Source organism: Talaromyces amestolkiae (assembly GCF_001896365.1).
Source record: "Talaromyces amestolkiae strain CIB chromosome Unknown scaffold2.1, whole genome shotgun sequence".
NCBI lineage: Eukaryota > Fungi > Ascomycota > Eurotiomycetes > Eurotiales > Trichocomaceae > Talaromyces > Talaromyces amestolkiae.
In genome coordinates, this window is record NW_024468038.1 from 2,251,701 (window position 1) to 2,273,458 (window position 21,758).

A 21,758-nucleotide genomic window follows, 5' to 3' on the forward strand; every position below is an offset into this window, starting at 1 on the left:
GAATTCAAAAGTGGTCAAACACGATATGCAACGCCCTCTTCGGAGGTATCCAGTAGAGCCTATAGAATCGAGCAAGGAATCTATGCACAGTAAGATGCAAGGATGACAATAGCATATTCAGCCTTTGGAAGGTATATATACACCACATTCATAGCCACACAAGACCCCTATATGTCTCTGAACTCATTACAAATCAACGGTTGACGTTATCGTTCTACAGAAACCTTAAAGGTACGGACTAAGTACGCCGCGTTTACGAGGATGGCGATGGGCACTTTCAACCATCAATAGAGTAGCATAAAAGTATATCGTCCAATTCAATCCCCAGATTGATGAAAACTATACTCCGGACATGGGCGCCATTCACACATACGCCGTTGCTAGACCTAGATGGGCAAAGGGGCAGGGGTATTCGCAAGAAAATAAAGCGTAACTTTGGAGAACGGCCCTCGGCAGAAAACTAAGTGGAGAGATAGGAGTTTTCTAGGTATTGGTCGAAATATTCATTTAGACCCCAGCTAGGTAGAGGCTCTGGTTGTTCAAGATCAGGTTCTATACATCCATTGTTGCGATTTCCGCCAAGGTAGACTAGAATAAGATTGCTTCTTGTATATGGGGCGTAAGAAATTTATTAGCAATATGTACTCGTTCACTCTTACTAATATTCAAACAATAAATATGTCAAGGCTGCGAGCTCAGGTCATTTCTATCTGGCTAGATGACCAACGGTGCGTCTCATGTTCTTACCCTGGAAATTCCAAACAATTAGGAACACCGCAGCTGAAGCGGAGCGGGCCGCCTCGGATAAACTTCAGCCCGAATTCCGCCGCCAGATTAATCTTCGGCTTCAGAAATCCTCCAGATCGACATTAATTACCTACTAAATACCTTCTGACATTAGCGTGAGCGTGCAGGGCTGACGTTCCGTGAACTACGCTTATTAATTCAACGGTGCGTTCAGCGGAACCACGAAGAAGATCAGAGGATGGCGTCTAGTGACTAAGCTATTGAGAAATGAGCCGGTATTACTCTGAGGTCAAAGTCAGGTATGCTTCGACTTCCAACCCATCCCCATGCAACGTTAATCACAGCCGATACGATATCACCGAGCCTTTTTAAAGCAATGCCAATGAGCAGCAGTCCGGAGAATTGGTAGACAGCCGAGAGCTGAGGTCATGGCTTTCTTCTCAACTACAATTGGGAAAAGAGGTAGGCGAATGTTGCCTTGGACTTCAACTTAGATTTCAGGATGTGTACAATTCAATTTGGGGACCTATTCAAGTACGTCACCAAATTACCCTAGTTGAAGCCGAAGCCAATATCACAGACTTCGTTGGACATAGACATATATGGCTGGACGCCTAAGCTACTATCTAGCTATGAAAGCCGCTGACAATCTGTTCGACCTGACTAACAATGGCAGCCATTTGAACACCTGGGGAAAATATTTATTTAGTTCATGTTAAATTAGTGAAAAGTTTCTTGGGAAGGATACGTACCACCAATCTGATCAGCATTACTTCCATACCAGCCTACCCAGTCCCAGCAACCATTGGGGTTAGAAAGCACTCCTCCATTCCAGATAGTATGTATCGTATAGTCTGGGATGGCTTGTGGATACAGGACAATCATGTTGTTCGTGTCTGGGACAAACATCAGCCAATATTAATAACTTTATGCGACATTCCGGAATGCGCTTGATCAGTGAGCCCTTACCTGCCCATTTATTGTAACCGGTATTTTGTATAAAGTGGGAGCCAATCGAGCTATAGCTTTGCAGACACCCATGCAGGGCGACATGCAAAGAACAAACTGTCGCACCACTTGCACAGCTCTGAGGCACGTACAGATACCCCGCGGTGTCCATACCAGGAGCTCCATAGCTAGCAGACTGATCAAAAGAGAGCACTGATCCCGACAAAGTGCCTGTATTTCTTGCATTCAGAGACCCATAAATCCACTCCAGAGCAGCGCCGGCACCATCATAGTTGCAGTTACTAATATAGGGGGAGGTGGAGAGGCTGCAAGAGTTATCTCCGCCGCCGTTGAAATCCGTGGGAAATGTGTGAACGGCGCCACTTGTTGTAACGTATGAGACATTTGCTGAATTATCGAAGTTGTCCAACTGTGTCTTTAGCTGATTCATGACGTTTGGCCCGACTGTGGTGTCGGCAGATCCAGTCCACAAGTAAATCTTTCGTTGTTTGAGATTGGCCACGCTGGCGATTTGTTTTCCACTCCAGGATTTCATATTGGCGGTGGGAATGGTGATAGAAGGGTATCCATTGTACATACACGCAGTATACTTGTTATTTTCAACAAGAATATATCAGCAGTCGTCATTCTGTAGCTGGCTAGAGAACATACGTATTGGCTACGAGCACAGTCATAAGGTCCACCTGCAAAGACTCCGAATCCAACATTGAAAGTTTCAGAATACGCTACTCCAAGTTGAGCCGCCATGAACCCACCACTCGATAGACCGGAGACGGAAACAGAGTCTGGATTGACATTGAAGGCTGGTAGAGCCGTCGCCGCGACTTGAGTAGCACCAAGTGCCACAAACCATGCAATCTTTGCAGAGCAGAGCATGATTGTGTAATACATTAGTGAAGATATAGTAATAAATTTTGATCGTTGACTAGATATGTTGCGAGTGCTTTGAATGTGAAATTATCGTGGATTTTGAATGAGATGCTATCTTCACATTATATACCAGTTCCCAGCAACATTCATTCACCGATTGTGCATACTAATCGACATCCCCTTCATTTACTTCTCTCCCGTGAGAGGCATGAATTCCAACATAGATGAAAGTACGACGTTGGAGAAAGCTCCATGCATACACGGCAAGCGTTCGAGAAAGTAACCTCAGGGAGATTTTCGGATCCGAAGTCAGCGGAGTAACATCATTCATATCTAGCATGACACGAGATCGGTCTTTCGTCTTATCCTGCGGGGGATCTGTAGGGTCCCTGCCATTATTACTTTGCGGGGAGAATGTGCAAAGTCTGGGGTAATTTGATCTCGGTCTCGGCTCGTATTTCTTATTTAAGACTCATTTTTCGGCGCTTCTTTCCGCTTCCCGCATCTTCTAGGCGTCTTAGAAGTGTTTGTTGACATCTCGGATCCGAGACCATTACCATGTGGCCGGATCCGTAGTACATAGACTCCTCGCACAGAACTCCCTCTAAGCTTGGAAATTGCTATCACTAGGCGCCCTTGACAACGTTAAGCTCGGATTGCAAAGGAGCACAGTGAGCTCTCTTTATTTACGAATGAAGTAGTCCAAGAATACAGAAGTGCGCTGATGATCACGAGACGTTTGCATCATATGTCTACTAGTGAAGTTTAATGGTCAAGTAACGTGTGATAGCAGGTACTGATTGAAGTAAAGTACACCCAATCAAAGTATATTCAAAACGGACAACTTGGTGTACAACTTTTCATAGGCGAACATTCCGATTATGTAAAATCCTAAGAAGTTATGAGTTCAAATCATACCGATATCGAAGAAAAGATGCTTCCGCTTGCTGTCTCGCTGTCCTCACAGATTTGGATGCCTGTGGAAGCAATCTCAACGCATTGAGCATTGTATCTTGCATGTGCTCCGCGACACCATGATCGAGCCAGCCGTTTTCAAGATCTCTTTCGACAGCCTTCCAAAGAATTCGCACCCCGGCAACAACATGGTGAGGATAAGGGTCGACAGCAATCAAGGGCACCTTCCTTGTCGAATGTGCTACTGCTTTCTCAGTATCTTCATCGCGTTGTATACTATACTGAGCTTCCCTCATTGGTCTGTTCTCTCGAGGAAGAAAATAGTGATTACTCAGTCCGAATATGAGGCAATTGAATAAGGTTCCTTCCGCATCGGCTTTGACAACTTTCAACTTTTCCAACAGATCCGTGCGACCGGCAATTTCCACCGCGTCCAGCATAATCAGTATGCTGAGATTATAGTGTAGTAGGAGCTCATCTAGAATAGAATGTTCTTAGGTCGGGTGATTACTAGAATTTGAAGGCACAGAACTCGTAAGATGTAGGGAGAAATTTGAAGAAAAGAAGAAAAGAAAAGAAAAACGGTGGGGGGAGAACAAAATGGACTTACACCAACGGAGCTTCGTTTTGTGGCCAAAAAACTGAATTCGGCGCTCACATGCTGCTAATAAGTCATGGTAGGTAAGGCTGTATTGATTGATTGCATCCACTGCTGTATCAAAAGCCATTTGGACTGTTTCCTCTTCCCTGCCCTCTCGGAGAGCTTCTTTGACCAACGCCGCGGCTTTCCACACGAATAGTTTCCACGAAGCCGCTGACGCAATGATTTGATTGGCTCTTTCTTCGGTGATATGAATCCCTTGTGCTCTCCAGGCTTCAGTTTCTTCGTGGAAAACATTGGTGCAAGTGCGAACGAGTCGCCATGATGGCTCTTGATCCAAGCCGGGACTCAATCCCGGCGATAACAGGGATTTGGTATTTAACGTAAGTGATGATGAGGTATCAAAAGTCATTGCTGCCCAATAGATCATGCTTTCGATACTCAGAAAATCTCTTGTTACTGGTGCTGGGCTGGTGGTTGTATTTGACAGTGCCGATGATGAGATCGAACTGACCTTAGATCCGTTGAATTCTAGGCTTTTTTGTTGTGCACGCAATGTGAGTACCTGTTGCAAGGCTACCTGGACGCAAAACTGCGCTGGAATACCGTCTTTTTCTTCTTCTTCGGACACACGAGCTGGAATTGGTGTGAGTGCAAATAAAAACAATGTTAACGCTGAACGATAACAAGGACGATTGATAACTCGAAGAATGTCACGTCTTACTTCTCTCCAGAGGCTCTCAACGGTGTCCATGACCGAAGCTTCGCTCGATGTTGACAATCCTTTAAGAGTCAGCCATCGAGCGGAAAATGCAGACACTGCGCATGACAAGGAATGATTAATCTGTCGGTCGATATCAATCTCGCCAGGAGATTCCCCTCCCTCAGACGGCAGATTGATTCCCTGGCCCTGCACTCTTTTCATCCAGTAGTCGCACTCCTGGCAAAGTCTAGAAAGGCTAACAGACAAAGCTAATTGCTGTGGACCCTGTCGGCCATTGTCACGAAAACTGATAGAATAATCAGCCAATCTGCTCGGTCACATGGTTGATGCGCTCAAGTAGGCAGCACAGACATATAAGGACAGCTATAATTCCCCAGCCAGGATCCAAAAACATCTTCAAAGATGCCCTCATAAATTTCTCGCAGCCATTCATGGGTGTCATCGGCTATCGATGGAGGGTTTTGCCTGTCACATGCGGGACTTTCAGTTTCGTCAATACAGTGGTCGCTACCAAACTATAACAGGGAGTCTTACCTCTCCATCGAGGATGGCATGGAGTACATGTTACGATTCTCAACCGAGCGTCTGTGATCGACCGGAGTTTCCGGGGTTGCGAGCGCTTCTGGTGAAGTTGATCCAGTCTCGACAACGTCTCTGAGGACATCATATTTTCGTTTACTATTAGGCAACGCAGCTTTCTCAATCCACTGCGGCTGTGATTAATATGCCATTATTTCCCTGTTTCGAGAGCTCATTACCTCAAAGGTACAATGGCGACCGCGGTTTTGACAGCGAGTGCAAGAGTTCATCCATGTCGGATTTGTCAGAGCGGAGCGCCCTTTCATTGCGTCGCACGCCACGCGAGATTTGCGACAGGCATCGCAGCTTGAGTATTGCGTGCGCCGAGGGACCAGATGATCTTTGATGGCGGAGGGTGGAGTATCTCTCATGATGGCTTTTACGTAGGAAGATAGGTAGATGAAGACGAGAAGAAGAAAGGAAGGATCAGTGGAGACTGGAGAGTGGAGAGTGACATAAGTGGAAAGTCCGGAGACTCCACAGTCCGCGCACGCGCACCTCGGGTTTTGAAGAGCTAATAAATCTCAGGGTCCGGGCTAAATACGACCTTTGTGGTTATGATAGCTGCTGTCTAACATGAAGATATTTATTGCCTGAACAAGTTTCTCTATCCGTTTCAACGTGATCAGTAGATTTAATGTGTACAATTTTAATTTTTACTGTGTTAATAGGTCCTAATATACAATCAAGTATTGTACTTTCCATGCTTGGTCCCTCCCCGGTGATGAAGGAGATAGATATTTAAGTATTAGACCTGGGTATTGGAAAATTGGTCCTCTTCTCTTACGTAGGTAATTCCAAATACAAAGTCCGAGCCTACAACATGTACCTGAACAAGGGCGACCGATCGCCCATCTGCGCCATTTGGCTGGCATCATATTGAGATACGTCCATCTGATCACGCCGACGGTTGATAGTCTGGTATGACCGGCGTAAAATAAGCACGGCAATTATCCCAGCGATGCAAAATCCGAGCTCCAAGGCATGGCCGAGAATGTATTTGGGCGCATCCTGTCCACGGTAGAAGTTGGATGCCATTGCTGTCGAGCACGAAAAAAAATTAGCCTTTGGCCAGGAACCAGTATGCTTAGCAAATCTCACCTCCAGCCATGTTACCCAAACCAATGTGCAATGCCATCCCAGCAGCTCGTTTGTAGTCTCCAGCGAGATTGACTGCGATCCACGTGACGTTGCCGGGAAAAGCAGGATAGATACCTGAAAAGAGCAGATGCGTTAGGTTAAGATTTGCCGAGCACGTAGAAATAGCATAACGTACCAACAACTGCGATAAAGACTCCCAAGTAGACAACACCCGGAACTCCACGTCCTGAGGAGGCAATCACGATGATGAAGCCGATGGCAATTAGCGACATGAAAAACAGAATGAACGGAGATCGCTGTTTTCTGCGATCGGATAGCCAGGCAGCGCCAATAGCGACTATAGCGGCAGTGATGTAGATGGGCACTGTGAGTAGCTGTGCTGTGGATGAGGTGTAACCCAAGTCTTTGATGATGGAAGGAAGAAAAAAAGAGATGCCGTATAGTGGACAAGTGATACCCCAGTACACTAGATACGACATAGTATTAGAGGATAGTCACCAAAAAGGTAAGTTGAATACGCACTGAACAAGCCTAGATAAATCTGCCAATCGGTTAAGGCATCGATCACGTAGCGGGCTCGAAACTTGGACTCTTCTTGAATGGCATCAGAATTGACGTATCCTTCATTGGTCGTCTGGTTACGCAGCATGGTAATAACAAGTTCTCTCTCCTCTTCGGTAAGAAATTTTGCGGTCTCCGGGAAGTCGTGAATTGCAAATGGTGCGATGAGTGAGACTACAACTGTTAAGAGACCCTCCAGAATGAAGATCCAACGCCAGCCAGCATATCCGCCGACACCGTTCATTTTCTGCAGTAATCTAAGTTACTAAAAGGGATGGTTGTTCAAGAGATTGGATACATACAGCAATTCCATACGCTAAAAGGCCGGAAAAGGCACCAGCGACACTGGCCGCACTGAAGAACAGAGCCTGACGATATTGAGCACGGTCACGGGGATACCACAGGGTGATATAATAGGCAATTCCAGGATAGAGACCAGCCTCTGTGTGGTAAATACTGATGTCAGTCATTGGAGCCTCAAGGTTAATTGTTGTAGTTACGATAACGGACATACCAGCCACGCCCAAAAAAAGACGGCATATCAGCAGGCCATGATAGTTCTGTACGATTCCCATCAATGTCTATGTAGGGAAATGTCAGGATCTTGCGAAATGTGATTTATCTACGCAGGAATGGAATAAATACCATGACAATGCCCCAGGCTAACATAAGAAGGGGCAACAATCGTGAAGGCCTCAATTTTTTCAATAGCAAGTTGCTGGGTAGTTCAAACGCAACATATGTAAAGAAAAACACCGTCACTGAATGATGATTAGTATTTTGATCCATCACACAAAAACAGCTGGGTCATATCGTACGAGCGAGGCTGTATTGCTGTCCTGTCATGTGCAAATCAGTCAACATTCCTTCGATTTTTGCATTGCCGATGTTTCCACGATCGAGAAAGGCCAGCAAATATAAAAGTGCTAGCATAGGGATCAGCCGGATGTCCATCTTGCGTAGAAGCTTGTTCTCCCTCTCCCTGGAGTGCAGCGGATCGTGAATTCCATTTTCGATGGCGCTCGTACTGGGCTTCTCTGTGTCGGAGTGGGTGGGAGAAGACGCCATTGTGATAAAGAGTTTCAGTAATGGATATAGGACCAGCAGAACCCTGACTGTTTGTCACTGTGAACAGAGTCGAGAAGTTGAGATGACCTCGCTGTTAAATAGTCGTTGCATTACAGGGTACGTGCCAAGCTTCCCCTCATTCAAGGGGAATGGTCCACTGGCATCTGGGGAAATGAGATCAAGGCCAAAGACGAAAATTGTAGACATCGGATCCGAAATTGTGGGACAGTGCCGTCGCCGTCGAATGGCCACTTGCTGATCAGCGAAGCGTCTCGTCCGTCACTCACATGATGTATGTCTGTGCGCCTTACGTGCCGCCCCAGATCTACCATGCTCCGTGCGATTCACGAATGAAATAGCGGGGAAGTGGACACAACTAATTCATTTCCAGCAGGTAGGTAGAATTCAGATGAGCTACGCATTAGTGCGGGGAGCGTAATTGATCAATGGCAAATCAGGACTCATTATTCCTGGATCGGATCCGATGGATCGGATCCGATACTACCTAATACAAAAATCACATGGAGAGTAATTCTATAAATCATCGATACTTGAAGAAATGTTTCAATTCATTGAGTAGAATCAGCACGACATAAGAAAAATGGCACGCTCAAAACTTCTGCAAGAGGCTGTGGTAATCCTCGGGGCTGGTACTCAAGGCAGACGTTTAGCCTACATGGTATGTGATGGTGCATGATAAAAAATCAAGTTTAGGGTATTAGGATGCATGAATTGATTTTTCTGATGGTCACTTTGATCTTAGTAGTGGTCCAGTACTGGCAAGCCTGTGCATTTGATTGACCGGCAAGACAAACAACTCTCAGAAGGCGTCGAATACGTCCAGCAACTGCGCGCATCACCAACTGCTATTTCTAAGAACTGGGGAAAAATTACCACCTCTTCACCTCATGGCTTGAGTACAGCGTTGAAAAACGCGTGGTTGGCAATTGAGGTTTGTGGAAGAGACATATATAGCCCACTTTGATCTTTTGCTTACTCGATCTGTTTATGGATAGTGCGTCCCGGAGAACATCGAATTAAAGCGAACGGTTATCGGCGAACTTGATGCTTTGGCTCCAGAGCAGACCATAATTGCCTCTAATTCGAGCAGCTATGTGATCAGTGAAATCATCGAAACTCTGTCTCTTAATCACTCGTCCCGAGTCTTGAGCGCTCATTGTTGTAAGTCTAACGAGAGCACCAATCTGATGACAACCTTGAATACTAATTTCGTACTTTGTGCACACAAAGATTGGCCACCGGAGACTCCAGGTAGGTAAATTCCAATGTTTAAAAAATATATACTTCAACTGAACTCAATGTCTACATGTAGCGATTGAGATTATGGGACACGATGAGACCGATCCATCAATAATTGAATTTATGCTCGAGCGATGCAAGGGGCATGGTTTCTCGCCTTATCATGTCAAATCTACATCAATCGGATACATCTATAACCGGTGAGTTGTACTATAAGTTGTYCCCGCCACAAGTTATCAATACACGAAAACTAACCAATGTTCTTGGCGGCGTCCAGAATCTGGGCGGCCATTAAACGAGAAACTCTCCTTGCGCTTCATGAGGGTGTCGCAACCCCAAAAGAGATTGATGCCATTTTCAAAGACGTCTTGAAAACACCAAGAGGACCATGTGAGCTAATGGATGTTGTTGGGCTGGATGTTGTGCTGGACATTGAAAAACACTATGCAGACTCGCGAAAGGGTCTTCCTATTGAGCCTCGAGAGTATCTCCATACCATGATCGAGAACGGTAAGCTTGGATTGAAGAATGGCAGAGGATTTTATGATTACGGTTCGTGAGCCAACCCGCGAATCGAGGATTGTCTGCTCCGCGTGTGAGGATGAGTAACATATGGAGCATCTGTCTCAAATTTTAGAGGTAAATCAGCGCGAATGATGAGAAAGGAATTCAATGCTTGCTGGCCAAATAGTTGTTGGACCATGCCTAGGCTAATTGAACTCTTTTTATTGAAAAACTATTGTGGACTATGAAGCTAAGAAGTCCTTGATCTTATACATTATGAGCTAGAATCTCGTTAAGCATGTATATATACAAACTTATATCGTTTCATCAGTACCGCTGATTTGTTAGAGAATTGGCAATCCTAACTAGCTTTTATGGTGATGAACGACGCGTGCCAACAATTAAGGCGAGCTCATCAAGAAGGACAATACACTGCCAGCATCGCAATCGATTTGCGATTGTTGTAGAACCTCATACATGCTTGAAATACACAATAGTACAGATTTCCGTGGATACTATCGAATCCGATCGATGGTCATCGCCATGTGCACATCGAGCAGTTACACTGCAGTCCAGGACCCTATTGAGCAAGGCGAGTCAACCTATTCCAGGCTCCTTACTAAGTACACATCCTAGGATAATAAAAAGAAACCCTTGACAGTACACTATCCGAAACCAGATCATTTCAACAACAATTGGTGGAACATCGTACGTGATGGAACAAAGAGATTGTCATTGTGGTTATATTACCGGCGTCAAGGCCTACAAACCGTCTCGTACTGCATGATACCGTAACGTACGTCGGATCTAACAAATATATTACCTTTGTTCCATCTCGCTTCCTCGTGCTAATTTCGGACACCTGAGACTAGCCTGGATAATACGTCGAAGATAAGCATAGCTTTAAGTGGGTTATAGCATGCGGAGGCTGGCGTGTCGGTAACAATTCGGAGACTATAACGAGCCACCAGTCTGTGTTCGCAAATACAATATACGTGACAATATCATGTACCATCTCCGGGGCTCAAATGGCTTGAATTGTTGCCTCGAGTTAGTAGGCTGACTAGAGAGAACTTGAGAGAAGTATGGACGCCTAACGCCCAGGATCAGTGAAACGAACGTAGGCGTTGCATTTGGTGGCTGGAATTCTGGTAATTATTCGGATAATATACCAAGCCACATGTGTTCCAATCTTGGTTGGTGAAATTTATTACTGTACAACAAACTGACTAGCTGAGTACAAAATAGATGGAAATATGGTGCTTATGTATGAAGTGACTCGCGTAGCCGCGTTGAGCACCAAACATGGGATTTATGCACCCATTTATGTAATTAAACTATTTAGTCGCCGACGCCATGTAACATTCCAGCCCGTTCCCTCGTGCAGTGACAGACACTGTGATATGCAGGCCGGTTCAACTGCTACAGACAACCCTAATTGAACAATCCTACTGGGCAATTTGAGTGGCCAATAATAAATTAAGCTATAAATTAAGGCCTTTCAGGTCACGGTCCAGACAATTTGTCAGGTGGCCTGTGCGATGTAGCATGCATTTGAAATCCCTAAGCAGTCAATCTAAGGCGATAAAAGTAGGATAGTAGGAAAACCTTTATCAGGATCTAGGTCTCCTATGACCTCTTCACCATGATCTATTCATTAGTAGCGGTCTATACACAATTTGGTAACTTGTGGTTATTTGCCAGAATGAAGCCGCGATCAATTAAGCAAATCCCAAATGCACATAGTACGTATATAGACCTAACTTTTCTACTTGCAATGTTCACTTTGCCTGACTGGTAGTTAAGGTAGCCGGTGTACCTATGAATTTTCTAGCATTGCTCATCAGTCAGTATCGAACTTAGCCTTTGCCGCTTTTCCGCAGATTGATTCACTCAAGATTTGTCTCATATGAGAATGATTACTATGCATGAGTAGCTGCCCCCGGACTTGACCAGATTCATTGATGCGCTATCACATACGTAATACTGTCCAACACCGCTCTGCAGAATACGAATGGCGTCGTTAACATGACTCGAAGGCTTGAAATATTAGCCGCTGTCTTCATCTGCGTGTATGTCACTCTTATGGAGGGGAAAACTTCCTGGGGCGGGAAAGGCTTTTTCGGGCTTCATGAGAATAGGATAAATACCGTCCCAAGATGCTGAAGACTACCCCTTCAGAGGAAAACAATATGACAAACGAGGCCTGCAACGAGGATGTCTCCACACACTAACACCGAGTCTGGTCATAATGCACAGTCGTTCTTCAGCAAGGCTTATGCTTTGGGAGAATTGATCCGTGTGCATAGACCGATTGGAGTTGTCATAATCAATTTTCCTTATGTTCATGGTGTGCTGTTTGCTGCAAGTCTTTCGACCACTTTAATTCGCCCAGTTGAAGTCCTTTCCGCTCTTCTGAAAGTGACGTGGGGAACATTCTGGCTTCGCTCGTGGGCTTGTGCCTGGAATGACATGGCCGACAGAAACCTTGACCGTCAGGTCGAAAGATGCCGCAATAGACCAATGGCCCGTGGTGCCATTTCATATTCTACTGCTTTTTCATTCACTTCGATCATTCTTACGGTCTGGTATATCAGCATGAATCGCATCTGCAGTTCCTTCCGTCAGTACGGGCCATATCTCCTACTGCTATCGGCCTTGTATCCATACACAAAACGATTCACTAGTCATACACCGGTGTTCTTGGGGGTTACTTTCGCGTGTGGGGCACTCATTGGAAGTGCAACTGGAGAAGTAGATCCTTTGAAAGTTCTTGAACACGGACCTTCGGCAACGGGATGGGCCATACTTGCTTTATTTCTTTACCATGTCGTATGGACCACGATATTTGAAACTGTTTATGCATTTCAGGACATTCATGATGATACCAAGGCAGGAATATATTCGATGGCTGTACTATATCAAAAATCCATCAGACCTCTCCTGGCAATGTTGAGTGTCGCCCAAGTGTCTCTGCTTGTTGCAGTTGGCATTTTGTCGTCAGCAAATCTGCTTTATTACCTTCTGGCTCCGTTATTGAATGCAGTACTCCTCATTTGGATGGTCGGTACTGTTGATTTTGACAAGCCCGAGCAATGTGGTTGGTGGTTCGCGAATGGACCGTTGCTCGCTGGATTGGCCACAAGCGGAGGGCTTCTCGCTAACTATTTTGTCCGAGTCTAGAACAGACGATCGTGTGTCTTCATTGCTTCTCCTTCACAATTTTCGTTTTATTATCTATCTTTTTTGTTTCCATACATTACGTAGTCATGAAATTTTTAATGGAGCCGATATACTTTATCAAATACTGAAATAAATTTGATTTTGGCGATTCTGATATAAAGTTTAAATATATTCAAAGGTATTATTCATCCTCAGACAACAAGATGGCCTTCCTTGTCATGCAAACAACGTCGTACCCATATATATAAGGCCTCATGACTGGATCTGACAGAAAGTTAGCCCATTCTCCACGGGGCTTTTCATGAAGCAGGGCTCTATCTCTTTTCTCTTGCTGAGGTCCATCTGGAAGTGTGTATACATCTTTCAGAGCCTCACTGCGACGGCGGACCTCAAGAGCACGGGGCTTTCGGATTCTTTCGTAGGTCCGTAGAAGCTTTGGTAGATCACGCAAGTCCCTTATGTACTCTAGTAGTGTTCCTAGAACTCCTGCATCTTCAATTCCCATCGCCGCTCCTTGGGCCCTGAAGGTGCGTGTTAATATTTCTGTATTTAACGCCTCCTTGAAATACTGAGCGTTTGAGGTATCTGGAGGCTATACTCACATATAAGGAAAAGCTGCATGGGCCGCATCGCCAATCAAAGCTAAGTGCCCGGTTTCATGGGTCCAGCGAGTGCATTCATCAGCATAAAGCATTGTACGCTTTCCGGAGTGGGGAGCCATCTCCATGATTTTGTGCAATCGCGGATCCCATCCTTTGAAATCACTTTGAATTTCTTCTATCGTCAAAGGCTGGGGATAGATGATCATGGGTCGCTCCGGATCATGTTGCCGTGTGAATACCACATTTAAAGCATCATGGGTTCCCAGAGGATACAAAATCATATGTGCCCCCGGTCCGACCCACATGCGTATGCTATATGGCTCAATCAATGGAAGTAAGTCAGGATTCTCCAGAACCCTTGATCGAGGAACGGTAAAGCGATAGACATCATAGCCACTATCTTTCATTAGATTCCAGTTTCCATCCAGGTTGCTACGAACGATGGAACGCTCGCCATCGGCCCCAAGTATCAAATCGCTGGTTATCAACTCTCCATTTCCAAGGACGATAGTCGATAATGGAATGTCAATTTTTTCAACTGCACAACCAAGGCGGATAGAAACGCCCAATTTTCGAGCTTCATCGGCCAGAAATTTCTGGAAATCGGCGCGGTGAGCGACAAGGTACGGCGTCGAATATTCTATCTCGAAGGCTGGATGAAGTTCGGTAGCCGAGAGCGGCTGGCCAGACGACCATGAGTGCATTTCAGCTAATACTGGCTTGATACAAATTTTTTCTAACTGTTCAAGCAAGCCCCATTCTCGGAAGACCTTCGTTGCATTAGGGGAGATGTTGATACCCGCCCCGATCTGTGAAGAACATTAACTTGGGCAAAGAAAGGAACTCAATAATACTACCTGATATGTAGTATTCGTGATTTCATCTTTTTGAAACAATTATGGACAACGGAGGCGTGTAATAGTAGATGAAAGAATCTAGGCTCACCTCTTTCAACTCCGAGGCCTTCTCGAGGATTGTTACCTTATGGCCGGACCGCTGAAGGCCGATGGCAGACGTGAGACCAGAAAGCCCGGCTCCAACGACGGTAACTCTTAAAAATGGCTTCATACTTGTAATGTCTATATCGTCCAACTTTTTAGCGTTGAATGTGGGAATCTGTAATGCGTTTACCACCGTCAAAAACCTGGCTGTCTAGGAATTACAAATTATGTTAAGTCCAGTAGTCATTTTATAAATGCCTCATTCAAGCATTGGATCATGATATGTCTAATCGCTGCTGGCGTAAAGCGCCAAATATTTATGTTGATGAGAAAGTACTGATGGGGCTAGTTTTTCAGCCACAAATGTAGTGCAAATGTGGTTTCTAGAAAACCCATGAATGTTTCTTGAGAGTACACGTCGGATAGTCAGCAAATTTGTCAATCAATTTGCTTTAAAAGCCCCATGTCTTCGTACATATGGTATTACATACTATCATGCATCTACTGGCAGCCTAAAAAGGTGTGTCGTATTCGGAGCGTATATTACTTAGTTTCCAAGCCACATACTATAGCGCTTGTCATCAAACCTCAAGCGTAGAATATATGGGAAAAGCCTGTTGAGAGATATCACTTTACCAACAGTGGGGTTTTTTGGCTCGATCAAAGGTGAGTTTGACAGTAGAGGGGTGGAGCTACATAGAGAGAGACGCATGGAAGAGTCGGACGTCTTGAAATAGGAATCGATCGTGATAACACAAACTGATGGCTTAAATACTAGCATTCCCTAGAGATGGGCCTCTTTAATAATTAGGATATCTAGGCAAAAGTCCATCCCCAGATATTAAATACACTTCGGTGTGCCTCAGAATCTAAACAATCTCTCGTCGCTAGTCTTCAGCAAGTACCCGATATGTCCTGGATTTTTCAAGCAGTGGCTCTCGTGACAACTCTCATTTCAAGTCTTTCTCAGGATCTGACGAACGGTTTGCTCTTCAATGTTCCTAGCTTACATAAACTCCTGTACTAATATACTTCCGAAAGGCCTATCTTCATATGGTACTCTAGAATGCCAACAATTGCCATTTTACCTAGGATCTACTGTAAGTCAGGTCTCAGAAGTTCATTATAATAGTATAAATGTGCTAATAGTTTGCAGCCGAGCCCATGGGGTAAAAGTGATCCTGCATCTTCGGATGTCCCTGATACAGGGGCTGTTCGTTCCTACACATTCTCCATATCACGAGCTACAAAGGCACCCGATGGCTACCAGAAAAGTGTTATCCTGATCAATGGTCAATTTCCAGGGCCCTTGATTGAAGCTAACTGGGGAGACACTATTGAGGTTACTGTTTACAATGATATTAAAGATACTGCCGAAGGCGTAACTCTTCACTGGCACGGGCAACCGCAGCGCCTTAGCCCTGGAGAAGATGGTGTTCCAGGAGTCTCTCAATGTCCAATCCCTCCAGGAAGCTCTCTGACATACCGCTTTCGTGCCGAATACTTTGGAACTGGATGGTATCATTCACACATGAGCGGTCAGTATACAGACGGCTTATACGGTCCGATGGTGATATATGGACCAACGCAGGTTCCGTATGATATTGACCTTGGCCCGATTATGCTATCGGATTATAGCCACACTTCATACTATGATATACTGAAGTCTGCATATCTGTTTCCTCCCGTGTTTCCAACCATAGACAATAATTTGATAAATGGAAAAGGAATTTTCGAGTGCAGCCTTGCCAATGAAACCATCTGCACTCCGTGGGCTGGCCTGTCCAAATTTGCATTCCAGGCCGGTAAAGTTCACCGTCTCCGGCTCATCAATACGGGAGGTGAGGGTTCGCAGAAGTTCAGCATCGATGGTCATATCTTGAAGGTTATCGCTAATGACTACGTGTCGGTCGAGCCTTATGAAACGGACGTTGTGACTCTTGGTATTGGCCAACGTACTGATGTCCTGGTGACCGCATCGGGAGCTGCAAATGGAGCGTACTGGATGCGATCCGACATTGACGAGGATTGCCTCAATTTAACCTCTGTCAATAGTCATGCACTGGCCGCAGTATATTATCCTCACTCCAGCACCAACGCCGTCCCAAACACAACTGCAACAACGTGGTCGAGCAACAACTGTCAGAATGACCCCCTCAATCAGACAATTCCATACTACCCAACGACTCCGCCTTCACAACCAACAACAACGGCTTATGTGAACATCACCGTTGGTCAGAACGCTACTGGCGAATTTATCTTTTTCATAAATGGGACTTCTTTCGAAGTGGACTATAAGTGCATACCCCTTTCCCTTGCGCCCTATCTCAAATCTACCTAAGGATCCTTGACCTCAATGACTATTCCCATGAAATTGTTGCTTTGAAAATTTTCTTACAAGGAATCCATTTTTTCGTACATCGCTAATGGGCGGAAACAGCGCTCCTCTCCTACCTATTGCACAATCTGGCAACATCTCTCAAGTACCCACAGCGCGCAATCTCTACGACTTCGGCACTAACACCTCCGTCCGAATCGTACTGGAGAATTTCTGGCCAACTGTACATCCCATACATCTTCACGGGCACAATTTCTGGGTTTTAGCTAGCGGTTTTGGTAGCTGGGATGGCACCGTTGTCAATAGCGATAACCCCCAACGACGTGACACACATTTAATGATGCCCAGCGCTCCTGACGGTACACCGAGTTACTTAGTGATTGAATTCAACACTGACAATCCAGGAGTATGGCCGATGCATTGCCATACTTCTATTCACGCTAGTGCAGGTTTGTTGTTCAACGTGCTCGAGAGATCGGATCTATTGCAAAGCCAAGCTAGTCCCTCAAGCATGCAAGACAATTGTGTGGCATGGGCGGCCTGGACAAGCAAGGACTTTGTTGACCAGATTGACTCTGGACTTTGATCAAGAGCAAGAAAAAGATTATTCATGTAATCGCCATAGATTGAGCCAATTGTGCGTCTTATATTCAGAAATTCAATGAAACAACTACCTTTTCATATCCTGAAAAACAATAACATAAACTTAAGTTTTATGAGACTCTCACAGTAGTTGATTATAAATTGCTATATTAACGACAATAGTCCACTTGTATTCCATAGCATCCCTTCTAAAGTCTCAAGTCGGGGACCTTGGTAAAATTCCGAGGAACTCCATTATGCGCCAGAAACCTCTATACAGTTCATACCTCGTCATGCTCACTGCCGTTATTTCCAAAAGGATATCTTGGTGAATTATGATCGCTTGATCGAGGTATAAAGGCTGCACCAGATACTTGGATGTCGATGGTCTTAGGAGGATACGTTACGAGCTGTTCACCATCAGTATCGTCAGATACTTTGGCAATAAGACTGCTACCACCATGTCGTGACGCTGTTGAATGATTGGCTCCTGAGCCAAAGCTGTTTGCCATTCTCTGCGATGTGGATCGGTATTGATAACGCGACCCTGGCGGCCCAAATTGTTTCCTTCCGCCTCGTCGCATGTGCTGATATAGCGGCTTGAGTGTGGGCACCGAGCCACAGATGATGACAATGAAAACTTCAGCCCTAATATTCGATTATTTGTCGGTCAGAATCTTTTCTGGTAGTCGGCCAAGATGACTAGGCGATTGGAAGAACGACTCACTGTGCCCATAAGAAAACCTCATAAGTATTCCAAGTGAAGTCAATAACATTGGCGAACTCCTTCAGCTTCACTGTTTTCATAGCTGCGCAAACGCCAGCGCTATCCGAGTGTTAATTACAGTTCAATGGACGTATCAGTGAAAACCTACAAGGTACCGAGTCCGAAGAGAACACAAAGCCCCATCTTGTCTTTCAGACTCATATTCAATCGCCTGATCATATAGGATGGCGCTAATGCTAACAGAAAGTCTATAAACGTTCCGACCGCTGTCCGTTCCAGTCATTAGCACTACCGACTAGGATCACTTTATAGTTGTTATAGAGAAAGCATTCCCCACTTACATGATTGTGCAATAATGTAGTCAATGTAGATTGACTTTTTCCAACAACGGGCATTTTTAATCGTTGTGTCCCAAAGAGCGGCCGTTGGGTTACATTGGACGAAGACAAATATCACAACCAGGATACTCATAACCATATAGATGGCCATGATGATATGAAGACACCATAATTGCCATTTCCAGACGTTAGTACTTCTCCCCAATAGTCGAACCATCACAGCTGCGACACTCATCTTGCCCAATGCAGGAGTGAGCACCCCCAGTGCTTGGGCAATTAGACTATCCCTTATAACAACAGGTACTTTCTCTGGGGCTATGTAGTAAACATGGCGCGCACCGCCGTTCTCGGTATATACAGTGGTAACAGCAATGGTCGCTATCCAGAGCAGCTTGAAAGGATCATAATTAGCCTGACTTAGATGCAGGTGCATAGACAAAGGGTATTGCTCTTACCCAGGTACCAACCATGAGATAGTCGTCGATACCGTGACTGCGCATTTTTAGTCTTACATATAGCCTCAGTGCCAGGATGAAAGTCGTGAAAGCAAAAGGAATGTATATGAAAGCCAGTAAGCTGACTGCTCTGCTATCGTTGTGCGGTAGGTCCATTGAAGACAGTAATGCTAAGGATTGAAAGTCAACAAAGTACAGTTGGAAAGGATGATGACTTGATAGGTGTAACTGGGGTGAGTTGATTGCTTCTTAAAACAAGATATGTACCGCAGCTGCTTTCTCAAGTCCGACTGCCAATTATTCAGATGTCCTGCTCTCTTAGAGATACTATTGCCACAAAGTGCCAGGACATAAAACTGGCCCATCTTTAGTACATAATCAGGCTTTGGGTGCAACTGAACGGCCTAAGTAAGTGAACACAGTGTAAATCAGCAATACTTCAAGACCCCTGTCAGCGCCCATGTCAGCACAGATGGGGTTTCGACCTATTGCATACCCCATCGGTTCCTCTTGGGGTGGGTGTGGAAGTTACGGCGCTACCAGTGAATAGATACTCACCGAAAATCATCGCTTTCGTCATCTATTATTAGCTAAATTGCGGACTGCACCATGTTAAACATTTCATTAAGAGGGTTGATATTAAAGCTGACTTTGTGGCGCATATGCAAGGTATTCCACCGACTATGATATGATGCATGTATCATGGTTGATGTTCGATGACGCACTGCTCTCTGTAATCAGCGGGGTATACTCCGAATTCGACATGAGCCCAAATTAATTGAGATGCATCTACAGGGGTGGATGTGAATTCTTAAGAAAGAACGGACATGGATGCGTATCGTATTGTCCGATACGGTTTCGTACACGTCCAAACAGTATTTTCATGAACCGCACTCAGCATTATAAAATAAGGTGCAAGCAGCCTTTTTCAAGCAGGAAGGATTGTCGAGTCGTACAAGCTTGGATTTCGTTACCCTATTCTCTGATACATTTTATACCAAATCATCCACTATGTCTTCCATCGAACAGCTTACAACACTCTTGAATGAAGCAGCAAAGAGTTTACCTGCACAAGGTCCTATCAATGACGAGAAGCGAAATGCGTTCTACGCTGCTTACGAGAATCTCCGAAACGCGATTGAAACTCCAATCGATGCTGCAGTAAGAGTGCTGTTTGGTGTAGGTCTTATCCCCTAGCTATCCCCGGGTAAAGTTTATGGATAACTGAGCTTGCCTGTACATTAGGGCTATGATGCCGTAGCTCTACGAGTTGCGATGGACACACAAATCTTTAATCAACTTGCAATGGCCGAGGGCCAGTCAAAGAGCATCTCTGAGCTGGCCAAGCCGTCCGGTGCAGACCCGCTCTTGCTCAGTCAGTATTGCCAACTGTCATCAATTTTCGTAGACACTGAACCAGTGTAGATCGGTTCATCCGCGTTTTGGCTGCAAGTGGGCTAGTCAAGGAAACCGGCGAGGGCGAGTATGCAGCGGTTCCTCTTACCGGGGCATTTTCGGACATGTCACCTCTCTCGAAATCGGCCTTCCATATGTACGTCTCTCATCCTACATAAATATTGCACTAGACTGTTAGACACAAGTTCTGACAAAGCACAAACGAGCAGCCTTTCAAATGCCAATTCGTTGGCCAAACTCCCACAATACCTGCAAAAAACGAATTACCAGAACCCAAACGACAGCTGGGATGGCCCTTTTCAATTTGGCGAACCGACGAATCTGCAATATTTTGAGTGGATAGAACAGGACCCAAAGCACCAAGAGGCATTCAATACACACATGACACTGCAACGAATAGAGCGTGGCCCCAACTGGTTTGACTTTTATCCGGTTCAGGAACGCTTGCTAGACACTGACAAAGACACTTCCAAGAAATTCCTGGTCGACCTGGGTGGTGGTGTTGGTCATGACCTGGCGGCCTTCACTGAGAAGTATCCGGACCTTGCTCCAAGGCTCGTTCTCGAGGATCTCGGTCATGTTCTGGCAGATGTTGACAAGCAGGAATTCAAGCTACACCCCCAAATCGAGCGAGTGCCAACGGATCTTTTTAAAGAACAGACTGTCAAGGGCGCAAAGGTGTACTATCTGCGCACCGTACTTCATGATTGGCCGGACAAGCAAGCCAAGCAAATTCTGAGCAACATTCACGAAGCAATGACCGACGACTCGGTCTTGATTTTGAACGAGAATGCGCTACCAGACGAAAATGTCGCTGGATTCCAGGCCAGGGTTGACATTCTCATGATGTCCATCTTGTCGGGAATTGATCGTACCTATAAACAGTTCCACACACTTTTGGAAGAGAGTGGATTTGAGGTTCTTGGGACTTATCGACCTCAGACACTTTCACCAGGAGCTGGAACGATTTTCGAGGCTGTCAAAAAGCATTGAACGGGGCCATGGAGTGTAGAATGGAAGCGGTAGCACGACAGGCAAAGGGAGCATCGTGGTGGGTGGTAGAGACCTGACTTGGCGATATTGTGTATGTAATCACATTGAGGCTGAAATGGAAGCTGAAAGGTAGAATCATGCTTACATGTATCGTTGTGTAAATAACGCGAACAAGCAGTCCAACGCGTCAGCGAACGGAGCGGAATATTCGTTAGTCCGTGGCTGCTTACAGTCTCTCTTCGGGGCCAAGATATTCCGGTTCCGAAAGTCGCTTTCCGGGCAGT

General features: G+C 45.3%; 7 protein-coding genes across 7 annotated transcripts; 3 read left to right on the forward strand and 4 right to left on the reverse strand.

Moving 5' to 3' along the window:
* Positions 1–1,373: 1,373 nt before the first annotated feature.
* Positions 1,374–2,251, reverse strand: BHQ10_002015 (uncharacterized protein; the record flags this gene model as incomplete). The annotated part of the gene is made up of 3 exons (XM_040874115.1): positions 1,374–1,435; positions 1,500–1,643; positions 1,717–2,251. The coding sequence occupies 3 exons, from the start codon at positions 2,249–2,251 to the stop codon at positions 1,374–1,376; spliced, it is 741 nt and encodes a 246-aa protein (XP_040730520.1).
* A 1,234-nt stretch (positions 2,252–3,485) lies between these two features.
* Positions 3,486–8,135, reverse strand: BHQ10_002016 (uncharacterized protein; the record flags this gene model as incomplete). Its single annotated transcript, XM_040874116.1, has 11 exons — positions 3,486–3,979; positions 4,112–5,112; positions 5,178–5,291; positions 5,361–5,504; positions 6,235–6,445; positions 6,507–6,620; positions 6,682–6,972; positions 7,029–7,314; positions 7,370–7,523; positions 7,582–7,648; positions 7,886–8,135. 11 exons carry the CDS (start codon positions 8,133–8,135, stop codon positions 3,486–3,488), a joined length of 3,126 nt encoding a protein of 1,041 aa, XP_040730521.1.
* A 601-nt stretch (positions 8,136–8,736) lies between these two features.
* BHQ10_002017 (uncharacterized protein) lies at positions 8,737–9,955 on the forward strand (the record flags this gene model as incomplete). Its single annotated transcript, XM_040874117.1, has 6 exons — positions 8,737–8,814; positions 8,902–9,087; positions 9,152–9,317; positions 9,387–9,407; positions 9,469–9,595; positions 9,673–9,955. 6 exons carry the CDS (start codon positions 8,737–8,739, stop codon positions 9,953–9,955), a joined length of 861 nt encoding a protein of 286 aa, XP_040730522.1.
* A 3,308-nt stretch (positions 9,956–13,263) lies between these two features.
* On the reverse strand, positions 13,264–14,752 carry BHQ10_002018 (uncharacterized protein; the record flags this gene model as incomplete). Its single annotated transcript, XM_040874118.1, has 3 exons — positions 13,264–13,603; positions 13,685–14,493; positions 14,630–14,752. 3 exons carry the CDS (start codon positions 14,750–14,752, stop codon positions 13,264–13,266), a joined length of 1,272 nt encoding a protein of 423 aa, XP_040730523.1.
* A 939-nt stretch (positions 14,753–15,691) lies between these two features.
* On the forward strand, positions 15,692–16,966 carry BHQ10_002019 (uncharacterized protein; the record flags this gene model as incomplete). Its single annotated transcript, XM_040874119.1, has 2 exons — positions 15,692–15,725; positions 15,834–16,966. The coding sequence occupies 2 exons, from the start codon at positions 15,692–15,694 to the stop codon at positions 16,964–16,966; spliced, it is 1,167 nt and encodes a 388-aa protein (XP_040730524.1).
* Positions 16,967–17,826: 860 nt separating this feature from the next.
* On the reverse strand, positions 17,827–19,110 carry BHQ10_002020 (uncharacterized protein; the record flags this gene model as incomplete). The annotated part of the gene is made up of 5 exons (XM_040874121.1): positions 17,827–18,193; positions 18,273–18,371; positions 18,421–18,538; positions 18,614–19,001; positions 19,066–19,110. The coding sequence occupies 5 exons, from the start codon at positions 19,108–19,110 to the stop codon at positions 17,827–17,829; spliced, it is 1,017 nt and encodes a 338-aa protein (XP_040730525.1).
* Positions 19,111–20,076: 966 nt separating this feature from the next.
* Positions 20,077–21,474, forward strand: BHQ10_002021 (uncharacterized protein; the record flags this gene model as incomplete). The annotated part of the gene is made up of 4 exons (XM_040874122.1): positions 20,077–20,244; positions 20,311–20,440; positions 20,491–20,617; positions 20,691–21,474. 4 exons carry the CDS (start codon positions 20,077–20,079, stop codon positions 21,472–21,474), a joined length of 1,209 nt encoding a protein of 402 aa, XP_040730526.1.
* Between the last annotated feature and the right edge of the window lie 284 nt (positions 21,475–21,758).